The sequence below is a fragment of the Panthera uncia genome, chromosome B1, assembly GCF_023721935.1.
Source record: "Panthera uncia isolate 11264 chromosome B1, Puncia_PCG_1.0, whole genome shotgun sequence".
NCBI classification, from domain to species: Eukaryota; Metazoa; Chordata; class Mammalia; order Carnivora; family Felidae; genus Panthera; species Panthera uncia.
Genome location: NC_064811.1, coordinates 180,353,925 through 180,373,874, shown reverse-complemented (window position 1 = coordinate 180,373,874; position 19,950 = coordinate 180,353,925). Strand labels below are relative to the sequence as shown.

General features: G+C 38.8%; 1 protein-coding gene across 8 annotated transcripts in view; it reads left to right on the top strand.

Moving 5' to 3' along the window:
* MTUS1 (microtubule associated scaffold protein 1) overlaps positions 1–19,950 on the top strand; it is a 169,851-nt gene that overhangs the window by 110,027 nt on the left and 39,874 nt on the right. The window contains exon 1 of one of the 8 annotated variants that reach the window (XM_049631721.1): positions 8,031–8,461. The exons of the other annotated variants lie outside the window; for them this stretch is intronic. Coding sequence (XP_049487678.1) covers positions 8,341–8,461 — 121 coding nt within the window. The 5' untranslated portion in view covers positions 8,031–8,340. Of the gene's footprint in view, positions 1–8,030; positions 8,462–19,950 lie in introns of those variants that run through there. 8 annotated transcript variants of the gene reach the window in all.

Genomic DNA, 19,950 nt, shown 5'->3' with positions numbered 1-19,950 from the left:
ATCTTAATCTGAATTAAAGGTGAAATATGGAAAGTCATTCCTCATTCATGTCTCAAGTCTATAACCATGTAAACTTATAACTTATTAACTTATAAATGATATTTTTCTGTTAGGCATACTATATCCCCTTTGCACAATAAGCTATTAGCATTAGACATTTTTCCTTTTCACAATGTTGTACTGGCATCGTGCCTTATTTCCAAAGCATATCACTGACCCTTGATGTATCAGTGGCCCTTGACAAGTAAGGTTATCAGAATGGCGAATTAACTCCTGATTCAATGAGAAAAGAAGTGGAAAGTGTGAATCATGAAACTAACCTGGTATTATGATGAGCCCACTGAGAAGAAGTCACTGTGTTCACTTTTGTAGGAACAGCTTTGGTGTTCAGAAGTGGTGTCCAAACAGCCGATGACTTTGGTGGCTCATGTCACCTCTGAGACTAGTTTTCTGTGTAATTAAAATGATCGACCACTAAGGTTTCTAGCTGCTGTAAGATGCTCTGACTGCAGAGAGCCTTGACTTCCTTCATATTCTACTTGCAAATGGTCTTTTAGATGATACAGAAGACATTGTTTCACATACAAACACGTTCCTCCAAGCATTAAATTTTAAATAATTGTACTGTCGTTTTGAGATAGTTTTTATCTTTTAAACAACAAATAGTGGTGAAGAGTAAGCTGACTGTTGCTTCATTTAATTATAGCAGTTGGCTAAATTCTAAAAAGTTTAGCCTGTAGAAGTTTAAAAATCACCCCTTACTGGTTTTTTTATTTGTGGTTTTAAATAAAATCCAGCTAAGTTTATGTCCTGTCTTAGTGATTCTTAACATGAGTAATCACTTCTAATGACTACTACATTCAGCATGTGCAGCGACTTTTAACTATTCCTCTTAAATATGTGGTGTACCTCTGTATCATATACGTAAATGATTCTATGACGGGCAGTTCTCACTGTGAAAGTTGGGGGAAGTTTCTTGTGACAGATTCTTAAAAGTAGCTTAAGTAAATCAAAACCTGGGCATATTGGTAGTCACTTCGCTCAGATAACGGAATTGCTTTCCAGAAGTTCCATATCCCTTTATACCATGATTGCAACGTAAGAATGTTGGCTTCACCATGCTCCAGTCAACATTGGGTATTATTTTTAAATTGAGGCTAATGTCATAGTTGAAAAGTATTTGTCACTGTTTTTAGTTTAACTGTTAATCAGTTACTTCAAAGACCCTTTCATTGTCTCATAATACAATAAAGAGGAGCAGAGAGAGAATATACTTTACAGGCATTGAATATTGGTTTCAATCTTGGTCTTGACACTTTCTGCTTGTGTCCTGACCTTAGGCTGGTTACTAAGCCTCTCCAGGTCTCATATTTCTCATTTGGAATTATGGAATGTTATGGGAATGCTTCCCAGGATAGGAGTAATTTTGACTTCATAGAACTGTTGTATAAAAAGCTCTCAAACGATTTCTTCCTCTGCTGCTCAGGATGGTGACGATGATAATCTTTTTCCTTGTTCTTAGAATTCTAGGGGCTTATTCTGAGTTCTTTTGCAGGATGCAGAATTATTTTAAATCCTTAAAGCAAGCAGGAAAAACGACTTAAAGTCAAGAACCATTCTTATGGGGTCTAGCCGCTGCAATGTATTTAAAGAGTTTAGCCAGCAGTGATTCTAAATAAAACTTGGTTTACTGTTGATTAGGAAGATGTCACACATAGCACATACTAGAATTACCTTGCTTCTACCACACATTAAAGCTGTTTTGGATACCACAGCATGAGAGATGTTTTTATCCAGCCGCCTGATTGTTTTACACAAGATCATCAGGCTCAGGTGCCATGGTGTCTGCCTTGGAGGTCAGAAAATGCACTGCTTCCTGCATATTCATTTACTAAATCCAGCACAAGAGGAGAGGGTTGCTTTTGTTCCCCTTATTTCCAAGACTGCTAAACAGTTGAGAGTTGAAGACCTGCTCTGATGAGGCAATACTGGCGCGGCCAGGGTTTCCTCTGGTGAGAACAGGGATGAGTCTTTCTTTCCTTGTTGGTTTAGGATTATAACTTTTCTGCTACTTAAAAGGGAGATGCTAATTTGATAATGTGATAGAATTAGTGTTCCACATCAGGGAAATGTATAGATTATTTAGTACGTCTTGTTGGGACAAAGGCTATCTTTTCAGCCGGAGTTAGGCTCCTATTTCACACGCTACAGGCCAATCTGTTCCCTATCGATCGAAGTTTTAAACAAAAAGTAGAATGATCAGAGCACTAAGAATGCAGACTTGGATGGAAAAGGGCCTTTTCCAGGAACATTAGTACAAAAGAAAAGACTAATAATTAGGACAACAAAAGTTTTAGACTTCCCTTTTGTCAAAAACATTATAAACATGGTGATGGATGTTAAGCATAAGTAGACTTACTATGGTGATTATTTTTCAGTCTATACCAGTATTGAATCATGTTGTTACACCTGAAACTAATTCGTTCTTTGTCAAAAATTATAAACAATACAAATAGCAAACAACAAGCCAGGATGATGTATGTAACACGTAACATGTACAGATCTTCCACATCAGCACGTAAAGATGAGCCTTCAGGAGAAGAGTGAAATGGTCAGACATGAAAGAAAAAAATAGGAAGTTGTAGGAAACGTGAAAGAGTGTACAAATTGCTAATCAAAATATGTGCTGTCAGTACTTGTTTGTTTTTAACAGCAATACCTGGTGTTGGTGAGTAAGGAACAGGTGCCACGTACATACTACTGAGGGTGTGTAAATTCTCACAGCCTTTCTGGAGGCACCGTGGGGCCATGGAACAGGAGTCTTCTACCCGGGCATTCCATTTATGAGAGTTGTTTAAAGGGGAAAAAAATCGACTTATGTGTTCATTGCCTTTCACAATTGTTTAGGAGGGAAAATTGGAAACAGCCTGAATGATTTAAACGACACCTATGTTTTAAATTAAACCACCTGTGTAAATTATGTTTGCCGACATTTTAATGACATTTGCAAAGCCATTAAAAAGCAACCAAGAGGGGCGCCTGGGTGGCTTGGTCGGTTAAGCGTCCGACTTCGGCTCAGGTCATGATCTCATGGTCCGTGAGTTCGAGCCCCGCGTCGGGCTCTGTGCTGACAGCTCAGAGCCTGGAGCCTGTTTCGGATTCTGTGTCTCCCTCTCTCTCTGCTCCTCCCCTGTTCATGCTCTGTCTCTCTCTGTCTCAAAAATAAAATAAACGTTAAAAAAAAAAAAAGCAACCAAGAGGGTTAGTTGATGCCTTGGAAAAATACGTGGGAAGTTTTTAAGTTTACTAAATTTATTAAGCTTGTATTAAGTGTAAAAATCGGTTACAGAGCATTATGATGTAAGAGTAATTTAACTTCTTTTTTTAAAATATTCTATGGGTTTTGTTTTTTAAAACATTTTACATAGATAATATCACTTTCATTTTTGGGAGACCAAAGAAATAAAAGACAACATCACTGATCTTGGAGAGCTTATAATCTTACAGGGTTGGGGGGGTGGGGGATGTGTGAAGGATGCAATTTTTTCTAATTGTTTTATGTGAATCTTAAGATAATTTCTCACAATATAGGCATTCTTCTTCCTATTGAGGAAGAGGACATTATGGAAAGATTGGACCCTGAGTTGAACTTTCTACAACTGGAACAGAGATTTGAACATAAGACAGTAAAGATTGTGAAGCATAAAAATGAAGAAAATGTGGGAATAGTGTTGTGTTAGGGAAAGTAAGGAGATAAACATTCAGATGCATACAGTTGGTGTTAGAGTTCTAGAAGAGGTTGGATAGAGATGCTTGAATCCCTGGTTTAAATATTCATTTTCTGCAGATTCTTTACGATCATTAACAGTAAACCTATCAGTCCCAGTGTGGTTGCATTTCCTAGCACTTAAGCAGCCCTGCACGGTGTATGCTTGAATCCTATCTAGTCATAATGTCAGTGTTATTTTTATTTTTTTAATCGATTATTTTTCAAAATTTACATCCAAGTTAGTTAACATGTAATGTAGTAATGATTTCAGGAGTAGAATCCGGCAATTCATCCCTACGTAGAATACCTGGTGCTCACCCCAGCAAGTGTCCTCCCTAATGCCCCTTGTCCATTTAGCTCATCCCCCTAGCCACAGCCTCTCCAGCAACCCTCAGTTTGTTCTCTGTATTTAAGAGTCCCTTATGTTTTGTCCTCTTCCCTGTTTTTATATTATTTTTTATTCCCTTACTCTATGTTCATCTGTTTTGTATCTTAAATTCCATATATGAGTGAAATCATATGATATTTGTCTTTCTCTAATTTAGCTTAGCATAATATGCTCCAGTTCCATACACATTGTTGCAAATGGCATGATTTCATTCTTTTTGATTGCCGAGTAATACTCCGTTGTATGTATATACACCACATCTTCTTTATCCATTCATCTGTCAATGGACATTTGGGCTCTTGCCATACGTTGGCTGTTGTTGACAGTGCTGCTATAAACATTGGGGTGCACAGTCCCCTTCAAAACAGCACACCTGTATCCCTTGGATAAATGCCTAGTAGTGGAATTGCTGGGTCGTAGGGTAGTTCTATTTTTAATTTTTTGAGGAGCCTCCATACTGTTTTCCAGAGCGGCTGCACCAGCTTGCATTCCCACCAACAATGCAAAAGAGATCCTCTCTCTCCGCATCCTCGCCAACATCTGTTGTTGCCTGACTCGTTAACGTTAGCCATTCTGACAGGTGTGAGGTGGTATCTCTTGGTGGTTTTGATTTGTATTTCCCTGATGATGAGTGATGTGGAGCATTTTTTCATGTGTCGGTTGGCCTTCTGGATGTCTTCTTTGGAGAAGTGTCTATTCATGTCTTTTGCCCATTGCTTCACTGGATGATTTGTTTTTTGGGTGTTGAGTTTGATAAGTTATTTATAGATTTTGGACACTAACCCTTGATCTGATAGTTAATTTGCAAATACCTTCTCCAATCCCATTGGTTGCCTTTTAGTTTTGATGGTTGTTTCCTTTGCCGGTAATTTTACTCTTCTTTAAATCGGGTCTGATTAAACACACACGCGTGCGCGCACGCACGCACTTTCACAGGCTGCAGTGGAATCTGTGGTTCTTGTTTGAATGTACTGTAATACTATAGTGTATTCATCTGCCAAATACTTACATCATCCATATCACATCTTTGTTTTTAAACCTTGCTAAAGACTTTCCGCAGTTTTTTAATGGTTTGTCATTATTTGTGTCATTAATGGAAACTCAGCTGATTCTGTAGGCTTTTTACACAATTATTTTATAGAATTATTATAATTTTATAGAATTAATAGAATTATCACTTTAACTTAAAAGTCTGTTTTGTTTTTTGGCGCTGTGATCTTTTTTTTTAAATAGGAAAATACAGAAACCTATGGCAAAAACGTTGAAAATCCTGCCTACTCCAACTCAGAGCATTGGTGACATTTCTGTATACTTCCTTCAATATTTTTTATTCTTTAAGTTGAGATCCTACTACATAAAATTTTAAATCATGGTTTTGTTTTTCCACTTGAAATCCTAACACAAGCTTTTCTGCCCTTCATAAAAACTCGTCTTACTCCTAATTTTTAGTAACATTGTTCTTAGGTATCAAAAGTTTCTTAAATTTTTCCTTGCTGTCTAAAGATCCTTGGTGATCTTTAGATATTCTCTTCAGTTAGGAATTTGTGTAATAACAAAGATGGGCACTTGCCTTTAGATACGTCTCCTATACTTAGCGTTAACTTCAGAAACTACAGCTAATGTACGAGTGCTAATGGCTGATCAAATAAGTAATCAAAGAATCTTTTTGAGCCAATTTTTAAAATCTGTGCTTCCCTATCCACCCCTCCCCAAAGTATAAATGTTCTAAAAATAGTTGTAATCCCACAATAAACACTCATTCAGTTATTTAAAAGGGTGAATACAGGGGCACCTTGGTGGCTCACTTAAGCCACCGACCCTTTCAGCTCAGATCATGATCCTGCAGTCATCACTCCAGGCTGACAGAGCAGAGCCTGCTTGGCATTCTCTCTCTCCCTCCGCCCCTCCCCTGCGTGCACGTGCACGCGCGCTTGTTCTCTCTCTTTCTCTCTCTCAAAATAAATAAACTTAAAAAACTTACAAAAAATAAATAAAAGAATGAAAACCTATGAAGTTTTTAGGGGAGTCCCTGGCACACAGAAGTTAAGAGTTGGCCATTAACTATTAATGAAAAGGCTGCCCCACTACTTTGGCTCCCTTGTGTTAGATTGCCACTAGGGGGCAGACCATGTTGGGAAAGAAGTGAAAACCCAGCTGGAGCTGTAGTGCACCTTGTGTATATGTGTGTGTGTGTGTACCTGACTGCACAAGCAAGAACCACTCTTTCCACCTTGACTTTCTGACTAGCACTTCTGCTTTTTATTCTTGGAGTTCCTTGTTCTGATTTTTAAAAAGATCATTAGCGAACTTGACTATGCAGGATAGCTTAGTGCAAAGAAAAATGTCAATGAATACGATGAATTGGTAGCATGTTGCTAATTTCTTCTTGTGGATCGTCTAGGCTAAAAGATTTCCCTTTAAACCAGGGTAACTTAGAGTTTACTGTTACTTAACAAGCGAGAAAAACTCCGAATAAAAAAACTGCATGACATCCATAATGGGGTGCTACCAGATCTGTTTGTCATGCCAATATTTAATTTTATTCTATTCATGATTTTAATACTGATTAATATTTTAGTTGTTACAGGTTTCTTGGGAGGAGGTGGGGGGGATGTAGTTATGGAATATTAATGTATAGAATCTGGCAAAAGGGTGATTGTTCAGTAATGAACTGTGGTAAAGCCAGAAGGCAACATCTCAGTGTAGCTTTTCTTTATTAATTCCTTGGTTATTTGTGCTTCCCTTGCCATGGGTACAATGTGTTTTCAGGACCCATCCTGTGCTTGTTAACAAGCTGTATCTTTCCCACAGCTAACCCTTGACAGGTAATTGAGTTTGTATTGACAGCCTCTCAGATGGCAGGCTGCAGGAAAGAGGAAAGAGGGAGAGGGAATTACTCAGTTTTTGGGGTTTTTTTTTCCTCTCAGTGTCCTTCCCTCTTCATAGCCTAAATTCTCTGTAGGTTTTCTAAAACAGTAGCTGTTCCCTGCATATTTTGATAGCACTTAATAGGGCTATTTAGAGCTAACAATTTCCACATTTATTTCTATTACTAAGTCTTGTTTTCTTAGGGTATCTTGGAAACAAGCATAGATCATTTTTTTACATTGTTTTCTTTATTTAATTAAAAAGTGTTAAATGTTGGGTTATTCCTGGTTATTAATGGCATTACCTTTAAGTAGCATGATGCCTGTGTACTTTTCTTACAACCATACGTTCATGTACTTTTAGTTTTTGTCATCATATTTTAGTGTACTTTTATAAACTACCAAAATAAACATTGAACAGATCCCAGTAAAACAGATCCTAATTTGTGCACAGTCCCAAACATTACTCTGAGATGCCACTTGATTTTCCGTAAATGAAACTTGTAAATCAGTGAATGCCATCATCAGAATGTGGCCCAATTAATTTTATGCCTCTAGAACAACATTTTCGTTGGTTATTAGTGAGGTCCCCAGAACATGACTATTAAGGTTTAACCTTTTATCAATCTGTCATTAATGGAAGTTTTATTAATTGTAACTGGGAACACTTACTACTTGAAGCCATTTTAAAAAAGTGTACCCAAGGTATTGGGTTTATAAACAGATTTACATACAAAATACTTGAAAAAAAAATGCCCACTGTTATTAGTGTAAATGTAATTAAAAAAATTTTAATCAATATAGAAGAGTGTAACGAAATCTTAATTTTCTCCTTATTCCCAAATAAACATTAGGTACTCAAAGTAGTTAATTTCCCTCACCAATCTCTCAAGTAGTTAGAGAATCCGTGACATTATTGGTTGTTATATAAAGCTCCTAAGACCACCCACTTTCTCCTCCCCTTTACCATCCCTGATGAAAACCATAACAAGCCCTTAAGCATGTACAGTGTGATGTAATTGAGAGGCTGCTTGCTGCTGGATCCACTAAGAGGAGATTTTATTCAGAGGAAGAGTATTGTTTGGACAACATCTGGAAGTGAAAACAGAAGCCAGGAACCCTTGGAGAGCTCGGGGTTTTTTTGTTGTTTTTTTTTTTTCTTTTGTGTATGTGCAGTGGAATGACATTTGCTATGTAGGCATGTTTTCTCCCGCTGTTATTTCTTGGCTTTGAAGAGTACCGAGTTTAAAAAGACAGTATGTGACTGTGCCTGGAAGCTGTTTCTTCTGCGAAATCTTTTCACCTGCTCTGAAGACATGTTGTTGTCTCCCAAATTCTCCTTATCCACCATTCACGTACGACTGACCGCCAAAGGGTTGCTTCGAAATCTTCGACTTCCTTCAGGGTTTAGGAAAAGCACTGTTATTTTCCACACAGGTTTGTCTTGCATACATCTCTGTTTAGCGTTGCATGGGGGACATCTTGATTAACTTGCAGCTGCTTATCAGAAATTTTCTAAGGAGATACAGTAATTGCAGAAAGAAAGCTCTAATGAGAGCGCGAGGCTTACTTTGTAAAAATAAGCATTTGGCTCTTAACGTTTCAACACATGAGCATATGATACTTCTACTGAGTATAAGCAGATGTGTTTTTGTTTTGTTTATCGAAAGCAGAATTGTTGCCTTGAAACTCCCCTAGCTCTTTTCTGACACTAACCAAACCTGTGAAAATCAGCACCTGTTAAATTTTGTTGTACTTCAGGTGATTTTGGAAAGAGCAGATAGGTAAATTGTGATTTTTCTTATTCTTAAAAAAGGAGATGAAATGAGACGGTTTTCTGTAGTTTTTCGGGATGTATTTTCTCACCGAGATTATGATAGGTTAATTTAATATGTTAAAAGATGTCTAAATTTGAAATATTGCCGAAAATAAAACATCCTAGTAGTTGTGGAGAAGGTAGTAAGGGAGCCACAAAACAAACTGAGTTTTCCTAGCTTCACAGGGAAAATGTTTGCAATCAAAGAAACCGCCTTTGATATTTATGCTTGTATCTGCTTTTTACTCTCTGTGCCTAAAATGGAGATAAGTGCAGTGGATACCTTAGGCATGTGTAAACCTGCATGCTCCCTTTTAGGGGATTCGATTAATTGCCTCCCATTGCTACCTCTTGTTCTAGATGGTAATGGCAACTATGGTGAATTATATTGAAGTTATGCTATAAAAACAGGTGTATTGTATTTGATTCTGGCTGGTTAGTGTTACCTGTAATAGGATGGATTGAGTATATACACAGATTGTTTTTTCTTGTTTGATATTCATGTCAGCCCCGATGTGTCTTGTTTTTCATCTCCGTCCCTAGTGATGTTTTTTTTCAGCTGACTGTTTTTAGTTTCCCAGGGGCATCTCCCTTCCCTGAGGGTGTCTCTCATTTTGTCCGGCACCTTCTCCTCATGTTTCATAACTCCCCTTGACCTCTCACTTAAGTCTGCCGACCTTTCCCTCCATCTGCGCTGGCTGCTGAAGGTAAATGCAATGTTGGGAGGCAAATAGTGTTGCTCTCTCTCCCAGCCGAAATGACAATGTGAATTTTTCAACCTTTAAAAAAAAGAAATAAAAAAGGTGAGAAATGGAAGAGTGCCTTGTACTTGCAGATAATTTGTATGATCTAAAATAGCTCCAACTAGCTATAAACTTTTAAAGAAAATAATCTTTGCTCCAAGGTAAAGAGAAAATCAAACTGTACAGAAGGTATACAATTCAAAGTTTGCCTCTGTCTTGTCAGGACTCCCTCTTCTCATGGGTGCTTGTATAGCCTTCCAGAAACTCGCTAATCCTCTGTGAGCCTATATAGATTTTTATAGATTCTTGTCATATAAAAATGGAAGCATACACACACGTACTCTCTCTCTAATATAGCTTGCTTTTTAAAGTTAATGTATCTTAGATTTTCATGTTGACACATGTTTATCTACCTCTGCTTTTTAATAGTCATGGAAGCCATGATCTACTTAACCAGTCTTCTGTAAGCGAACGTTTTAGGTTGTTTATTGTACTGCTGTGAAGCAGATAGACTTCCAAGGCAGCTTAAGCAAAAGACCGAAGGCTTTTATTATCAGAGTTTGACTAACAGTTGCTATTTTAGGTACCTTTTATTATCTGAATTTCTGTAAAACTACTTTCAAACATTCATTTGGCTAAAGTGAAATTTTTAGAGGGTGCGTGCACTTAGAGGTGGTCTAGCCTACCTTCTTTTACACCAGAAGTCAGAGGCCCAGAGAAGTGTATTGTCTTGCTCAAGGGCACACAGTAGTGGAAATGTGAGGAAAACCTGGGACCTCTGTTCAGAACACTTGACTTACAGGTTTTCCTGGCTGTGACTTGTGCTATAATTCTGTTAGATCTGTTGAATAGCAGTGATGAAAAAAAGAGTTTTGTGTATGGGAAGCATTTTAAAATTATGTAAAGAATAGAATTCTTCTGACCCCCAGTGAGAATCTTTTGTGAGCTGATCCCATGTTACATAACTTTAAGGGCCAAGAGATCTTTGAGTGAAATGGATATTGATGTCCGGCATTTATTCTTACCCAAAAGGGCTGTAAGCAGTACCTTGTGTTTATATTCTTAATGAAGTAAGTGGTGTTGGCGTTCTTTGCCAAAATGGCACTGGAGCTGACCTGGATTCCAAGAGCCTGGGGGGGTGTAGCCTTGGTTCTGCTGGTAACCAAGGGAATGACCTTGATCACTTAATCATACAAGAGCTACAAAATAAAGGAATCAGATGAGAGGATTTCTGAGATATCTTTAACCTCAAAAGCTATGAATTTTCTGGCTATAGATTAAAAAACCCTGGATGTATTTCACCTGAAAATTCACCTTATCAAATCTAATGATCTCTTTATCACCCAAACTCAGTTAATACTGGTGATTTATTTATCTTCATGACGCACGTTTTTCCTTTATCCTGTCATGTAACACCAGTTACATTTGAAATCATTGTTCTTCCTCATGTATCCGCAACTAATTGGTTGTAAGAATCTAAGACCTTGTTCTCTGAAATCTCTATATGTTTTTATCCTCTGCCGCTACTCTAGTTGTCTTTCTTATATGTGGAAGCATTTGAAATTGCTCTTCTTAGAAGTAAAAAAACAACCAAATATTGACAGTTTCGTAGGTTTGGTCTATTTGAAGGATTTCATAGTTGGTCTTTGCTACCAGACTTCCCCCTGTTTCCATAAGCAATCAAACTTTTTTTTTTAAGGTTAGCTCTACATGTGACTCCTGATGTTGGAGTTGTGAGTTTGAACCCCATGTTGGACGGAGAGAGGACTTAAATAAATAAAAGACTTAAAAAAAAATGTTTAAAGTACGCTCTACACCCATACTGGGGCTTGAAGTCAATACCCTGAGACCAGGGTCGCAAGCTTTGCCAGCCAGGACCCCCCTTTCTCCTCTTTGCCAACTGTCTTTCACGTTGCAAGATTGATTCATTCACTTCGTGAGTACTTACTAGACACATACTATGTGGCAGGTTCAATACTAGATGCTGAAAATATAACCAGGAAGCAGTCACACATGCTCCTGCCTTTGCACAGCCTATTATTAAACAGAATATCAAGTAATCCTGGTCAGGCATGGACTAAGTGCCCAGGCAGCTCCCAGTGGGTAAAGCAGCCTTGAGGGCTTCCAGAAGAAGTGCCAATTAATCTGGGATCTCAGAGTATCTGGAGTTAGCTCAGAAACAGAAAGTTTTCCAGGCAGAGAAAACAGCATGTGAAAGCCTGGAGTGGAGGGAGAGGATGGTTCCTTCAAGGAAACAAAAACATTTTAATGTGTCTGAGTGTAGAATGTGGATGGAGAGGTGCCAGCAAGAGGGGCAGTGATCAGCGGGACCCAGGTAAACCAGGCCCTTTCACTGGATCTTTACAGAAGGACACTGTGCACTCCGGAATGTTGTGATTGTGTGGCACGCATTGAGGGAGCGTGTTACCAGAGTCAGGATGTCATGTTCTCTGCGAATAGGGGCAAGAAATGGAAGTGTGTGCTTGTCAGAGTTCTAAGTGACGTTGCAGGATGTCTAGCATGGATGAAGAGCTCGGCGTCAGGGAAATGCTTTTCCTCTAAGTCTGGAAGTGATTTCACTGACAGTCTGGCAGTAGTCTCTCTTGCCAAAATAGCTCTACTTCAGAATTTTTCCTCTGCATGTTAGTTCTAATTTTATAATGAGTCAGTAGAGGGAAAAGAATTTTCTTAGTAGAAATATTCCTTACCACCAGTTTTATTAGAATTCAGTTTTTCTTTGAAGCTGATAGCTGTATTCATTATTATGAAAAGTCCGATTTTGAACCTCAGAGGGTTAGTATTCCTTTTGATTGAAGTGAAAGCAATCCACTGCGCTTAGAATTATTTTTGCTGAGGCAGTGATATCAAAAGCAATTAGTATAGCCAAGGGGAGAGATGTACTGCATAGATATTGAGGGCAGGTGGAAGTATTATTAATAGGACAAAATATTTCATTTACTTAAAACCACAGTAAAGAGAACCATTTTGACCAGAGAGTAAGAGCGAGAGGCAGAATATGAAAACATCTAATTAGAACAAAAGTTATGTTTGGTATTCGTTTTTGAGAATGTCGAGAAGACCTGCTTTTAGCTGCAGTTAAGACAGCTTTGACTATGAAGCAACTTACTTGTCTCACCTAAAAAGCTGTTCTGACGTTCAGTAGCTCAGCTCTGTCAGGATCAACACCTTTGCTATTTTCTTAGCTTCCGGAACATGCCTCTTGCCTCTTGCACTCATGATCACTGCTCCAGGAAGGAAAAATAAAATAATGAAGCGGTGGTGACAAATCACTCAGGCTTCCATCTCATTGGCTAAGTGTCATTCACATGGCTGGCTACCTGCAAGGGAGGCTGGGAAATTGAGTGCCTGACTTCCCCAGGCTCTAGAGCCTGCAGGGGTAAGGGGGGTTGCAGCCTTTTTATAGTATCTGACCCAGAGAAGGTCAAACTGTTAATTCTCAAAAGCTGATGCTGGCTGCTTATAAATAAGGGGAGTGGATCTTTTTTATAATTAAAAAAAATTTTTTTTAATGTTTATTTTTGAGAGAGACAGGGACAGAATGCGAGTGGGTTACAGGTAGAGAGAGAGAGGGAGGCACAGGATCTGAAACAGGCTCCAGGCTCCGAGCTGTCAGCATAGAGCCAGACGCGGGGCTCGAACTCACCAGCCGTGAGATCATGACCTGAGCCGAAGTCAGCCGCTCAACCGACTGAGCCACCCAGGCTCCCCTATAATTTTTTTTTATAATGTTCATTTTTGAGAGAGAGAGAGAGTGAATGAGCGTGAGTGGGGCAGGAGCAGAGAGAGGCAGGGACACAGAATCCGAAGCAGGCTCCAGGCTCTGAACTGTGAGTACAGAGCCCAATGCGGGGCTCGAACTCATGGACTGTGAGATCATGACCTGAGACGAAGTCGGACGCTTAATCGACAGAGCCACCCAAGCACCCCAAGGGGAGTGGGTTATTTAAGTCTATTCTCGCAACATCTTGTTATTTTTTTTTCTCTCTTATGATACGAATGGCTTTGGGTAATGATTACCTATTTTGTAATTATTTCAGTTAAACACTTTGAAGTCACTTTGGACACAGATTAATATTTGATTTCTATCTTAAATGAAGTAATTTTCAGTTATAAAAGAATATGTGGAGGAAGAATGTCTCAACTTGACATATGGCTTTTATATATTTTAAATGTGTTCTCTCACTCAAAAAAAATAAAGATTAAACATTTGTTTTTTTTAATGGGGGGTGGTGCCTGGGTGGCTCAGTCTGTTGAGCATCTGACTTGGGCTCAGATCATGATCTCGCGGTTCATAAGTTGGGGCCCGCATTGGGCTCTGTGCTGACAGCTCAGAGCCTGAAGTTTGCTGCAGATTCTGTGTCTCCCTCTATCGCTTCCCCCCCCCCCCCCCCCTCTCTCTCTCTCAAAAAAAATAGGTAAAAATTAAAAATAATTTTTTAAATGTGTCAACAAAAGTTTAATATTGTTATCAGTACATTTGTGGTAGGTATTGCCAAGTTGATGCTAAATAAACTTGAATTTCTCTCGTGATTCTCTCTCAGACTACAAAATACAGAAGTTGATGGCACCATTTTAAAAAGCTTCTATTAAAAAACAGGTGTGTTAGAACTTACGTGTAAAAAGTTAAAAGATTCAGTCATTTGTAGAATACAGATCTCACAGGGACCAAGTTCAAGAATAACATGAGAGATGTAACCTGTCACCATCCCTTTGTTACTGTACCGTGAATACACATTCTTCTCTTTGGTTTCCTTGAAAGGAGTCTTGAAGGTTTTGCTGGCTTCCTACCACACTGATGAGCATTTCCTGAGAACTGATGTTGTGAATGGTATTATGCTAAAAACATTCTGTCATAGATCGATACTGAGCTCATCTAGCTATGGCGGTCTTAGAGCCACAGCTTTGCTAGGGCACGCTGGTAGGGACTTGGTGGATGTATATTTTATCCCTTTCCTGGTGCTCTGTGAAAAGGCCTATCCAATTTGCTCATACACAGTGCGAACAAAAGTATAGCAAAAGACCCTTGTTCCCTATTTAAGTTGAAATAAAAATTGAGTTGTTTCCTCTACTAAAATTCGTGTTTTTGATGAAACTGTTAGGTTAGATGATTACAATAAATATATTTTCATTCAGTATCTTCAGAATTGTTAATGTTACAGGACTAAAATTGTATCACTTAGAAATGTTTTGCTGTGTTCCTTGTTTATAGTATGCTCTTTCAGTCCTGCAGTTCATAAACTTAACATTTTCAGCTGAACTTCTAGATTATTTAAAGAACCAACAAACTGAGGGAGGTAATATCTTCTTAAAAGTATTTCTAAAAAGGGGCACCTGGGTGGCTCAGTCGGTTAAGCTTCTGACTTTTGATTTTGGCTCAGGGAATGGTCTCACAGTTTCCGAGATCAAGCCAAGCGCCATGTTGGGCTCTGCACTGATAGCCTAGCCTGCTAGGGTTTCTCTCTCTCCCCCACCCTTCTCTGCCCCTCCCCAGCTCATGTTCTCTTTTTCTCTCTCTCAAAAATAAATAAACTTAAAAAAAAAAAGTATTTCTGATGTAATGAATTTTTTTCTTTGTAGTCCATTTTAAGAATATGAGAAATCTGCTTATTTCCTGCCAGCTACATGGGAAATAGTTAAGGTCAAGTTTGGGTTATTTTTTTGTTTGTTTGTTTTTGTTTTTTTTTTTTTTTCCTTAGGAAAAATTGTGTAAGCATAATTAATCTGAAATAGGAGTTTTTAATAGGAATATACACTCCATTCTATAACCTACTTTAAAAGTTATAAAAGTGAAACCCTTTTATTTGTAATACAAGCCATTGTGACAAATTCTGATGATATAGTAATGTAAATTTTTAATGCTTAGGTGCCTTAAAGTCTTACCCTCCACCTCAAAGAGAGTCAGCTTGGGTAATTTTAAAAGTCTAAACACTGCTTTGCTGAGCTTGAAATGTTCCATGTAAATAAATGCCATAGCTACCTAGAATAGAAAAAATTGCATGTAGTTTCGAAACTGTGATAACTATTCATTCTTTTAGTAAAAATAAATAACAAAAATAACAAAAGGAACACAAAAAGGTTATAATAAGTTTAAGGTAATAATTGATGACATGGATGACAATTAAAAAAAAATCTCTTGTAAGATTATACAGATTACCATGGCTTTACTGTTCACTGGGTACAACCAGGAAGGGTGGGTTAGTACACTCGTGTTGAGGGCAGCATTCAGGACAGGAGCAGATACAGAGCTGATGGCTCCTTGGGAAAATGACATGGTGGACAACTGAATTTGAAAAGTGTTAAAAAGCAGGTGAGTTTAGAATAGACCCTTTCTGGAGAATGAAGAGCAGAGCGTCAGAGAATGTCTTTCCGCCTTCTTCACTGTGTCCCACACCAGACTCCTCCCCTCGCTCTGCCCTTACTCTCCTTCCCAGGCACAAATCGACTCCTCTTGTGTTACTTCCTAGCTGCAAGCTTGTGGCTCTTCCTGGGCTCCCCTTGATCCACCTGGTCCACTAAGTCCCCCCGGCCGTTCTGCCTTATAAACACACGCATCCTTTTCTGCCTGTTCTCACTACCCCTGGCCCATGGGTTCTCTTCCTGGGCCTTCGTCCTGACCCCCCTGTGTACCTCTACTATCTTTCATAGTGCCCCCAGACCCCCACTCAGTGTCGTCCTCAGCCACCTATATGGTCAAACCTTGTGTGGCGTGGATGCTGTCACCCTGTTTCTGCTTCAGCCACCTCTTTGTACTTGAACTTCAGGAATATCTGGGGCCACCCATACCCCTGCGCCTCTGCTGGCCTTTTCTGCTTATCTGTCTGCCAGATGTGCAAATGCCCATGCAAACTCTGCCTCCTGAACCCTGCCCTGACTGCTCCAGATCTAGGTGTTTCTCCACCTGGACTCTTCCCACACACTCCACATAACTCTGTTATCTAATTATCAAATTATTCTGTCATTGTGGATGGCGTCTCTCCCTTTGATTCCTTACGGGACCTTTGCAGGGACCAGTTTGTTAGAAGCACATCCAATTGGCACTTAATGAAGAGTAGTCATGGGAGTGATCATTTAGAACTGGATACTCCCTCTTATGAGAACACGTATTTCCCAATAGTTCTCATTTAATGCTTTGTTTCCATGAGATATCCCAGGGTAAGGACCCATCATCCAATGCTGAGGAAACAGACTAAAGGCCTCCATGTAGAGATAAGTGTCACTTTTAAGGGTTTGGTGTGCTGGGTCAGATTAAGGCAGAAAGAAGGGAATCGGTTGTCTGTCCAGGCTGCTGGTGGAGATTGAGGGGGCCCTCACTAGCACATTAGTTCATTACCTATCTTTTATTACCTCACAGACATTAGTTTACAATGCAGACAGGTGGATACTATAAGAGCTGAACAGGAAGAAATGAATGCTAGAGAGACAGGATTTAGCTGAGATTCCAGGCATCTTCGTGCATCTGTGTGCAACACTACCTTCCTCTGTGCCTCCCGTCTCCCCCGCCAGACAGCAGGACTGATGCTCCCGCCACATGGCAAAGTCATCGTGGTAGATTTTGATAAATATTTGGTGAGTGAATGACTAGGTCAATAGGTACACAAAAAATTAGGCAACGTTATTTATTAAACACAGTGTATATAGTTTTGCATTTGCCAAGGCGAACTCTTCCAGTAGGTCTTGTCTCTTACTGGATTTTAATATTTGGAGAGCCAGCACATTCAGTAAATGGCTTGTTTGGCCTTAAGATGCACATGTCTTCGGCATGTAGTGGGTTCATCCATGTCTTAATGGTTAAGTTTTTCTCAAAAACTTTGTTTTGTCTTGACGTGGGGGTCTATATGCCTGAGTGACTAGAGCCTGGAAAGAGGGCCTATTCCTCTTTACCTAACCACTTTCTTCAAGAAGATGATAAATAAGTTGATTAGGCTAGTTTGAAATTTTATTAAATGGAGGGTTTGGAGAATAATGAACAAACACACCAGTGTTATCCAGTTGGTTTTCAAGTGAGCACATGTCTTTGATTCATGACTTCTGTTTTCCCCAATGGAGGTTTCAATTTCATCAGAGTGAGTCCCAGGAAGGTTGGATCAGACACAATATTGGTAATTATCTTGTTGACAGACTTCTGAATCTGTATAGAAGGTAACATGTAATTTTAAGGTTTCTGATTAAGTTGATTCTTTGAAATCACGTCTTATTAATAGGCATAATGAATTTATGTGTTTAAATACAGCTACATTATCAAAATGGTAACATGTTAATAAAGGGGACACAAAGGCAAATTTGGTTCATATTTTAATTTCCTATAAATCATGACTCCTGTAAGGTTTAAGGGAAACTCTGTTTTAGTATATTGAAGGACCTTATTTATGAGTATTAGGGCTTTGAGCATCACTTTTTTTTTTCCTTTTTTTGTATCATCTCTGATCTCAAACTGGGCCAGGAGTGAGGAGGGGGAAAGATGCTCAAATTAGGTCATCAGCTACCACGTGGCACGATTTTGCCCTTCGGGAGCACAGTATATGGAGCAGAAGATTGAGGTCACAACTTGATTTTCCACTTCTAGGTGCAGGGCATTGTAGTTGCTTATTTGCTCTTATGTTAAATTTGAAGATATGTACTCTTAGAAGAATTAACATGTCAACGTTCTTCTTCCTCCTTTAATGCAAATCTATTTTGAGTTGTCACATACAATGAAACCTGTATTATTAAATTCCTGTCTATATTCCTCAAGGAAGAAATGTGGATTAATTATGTTTTTTTGATCGCTAAGTGTTAATGATTTAAGTGTTCAGAATTCACTTTAGTCATGTTTAGAAAATAATTACTTTTTAATTTTGAATAGGTGTTATGTTTACCCCATGGTTCAAAAACATAAAAAACATACTAGAACACTTTGTGTCTTTCTGGTTTCTATCCCCTTTACTGAAAAAGGAGACACTGTTGGGGTGCCTGGGTGGCTCAGTTGGTTGGGCGTCCGACTCGGCTCAGGTAATGATCTTGCACTCTCTGAGTTCAAGCCCTATGTCCTGCTCTGTGCTGACAGCTCAGAACCTGGATTCCGTTTAGGATTCTGTGTCTCCCTCTCTGTCTGCCCCTCCCCTGCTTGTCCTCTGTCTCTCTCTCAAAAATAGATAAACATTAAAAAAATTAAGAAAAGTAAAGAAAAAGAAAGCCTGAGAGAAAAAGCAGCTGTCATGTGGACAGCTGGGTTTTACCGAAGCACAGGTGCTGTCCCTCCCCTACTTGCCTTGTTAACACCTTAACACTGCAGCCACAGGTGAACCAGTGACCAGGCAAAGCATAAATGAAAAGCAGCTAAGTGCCAAGAGATATGCCTGACTGGCGTGTAGTCAGGCTTGGGCAGTGAATGTTTTCCTGGGTGTACCTTATAGCTTACATATAGCTGCCATATCTGAAAAAAATAAGAGTTTGTTTTGGGGGTGGGTGTGCAATGGGTGAAAGAGGTCAAAAGGTACGAACTTTGAGTTATAAAAAGGTCATGGGGATGTAATGTACAGTATGGGACTAGAGTAGATATACTGTATTGCATATTTGAAACTGTTAAGAGGGATCTATAAAGGTCTAATTACAAGAAAAAAAATTTTGTAGCTATGTATGGGAACAGATGTTAACTAGACTATTATGGTGATCATTTCCCGGTATATACAAATAGTGAATCATCATGCTGCACATCTGAAACTAATATTATGTTAAATGTCAGTTATGCTTCAAAAAAATGAGGAGGAACTACATTTCAGATGGTAAAAAGTATTTTAATTGAAAAAGAGAAAAGAATGTCTTAGGAATTTGAAGCCACTGTGGCTTAAGAAAAGCCTTTAACCAAAATTTATCAAATTAAATAGAATCTAGTAAAAATCATAATGGTTTCAGAGGCTTAATATAGAGTCAGCAAACCCAACTTATGTTTTTTAAACACTTCAAAAAACAGTATTGACAGATTCTTAATATGATAGAGATGTATTATTTTAAAATCTATGGACATTGAGAAACAGTTAAAGCAAGAAAGAAAGAAGGCTATCTCCCTCTTTTTTTAAAATTTTTTTTATTTGTTTAAAGTTTATTTATTTTCAGAGAGAGAGAGGGTTAAAGCAAGGGATGAGGAGAGAGAGAGGGAGGGAGGGAGGGAGGGAGAGAATCCCAAACTAACAGTGCAGAGCCCGATGCAGGGCTCGAACTCATGAACCATGAGATCATGACCTGAGCCGAAACCAAGAGTCCAATGCTTAACTGACTTAGCCTCCCAGGGCACCCCTCTCCCCCTTTTTAAAATAATGTTAGAAATGGAATTAACCATTTAGTAAGAAAAAAAGATTAATATCAAGTAA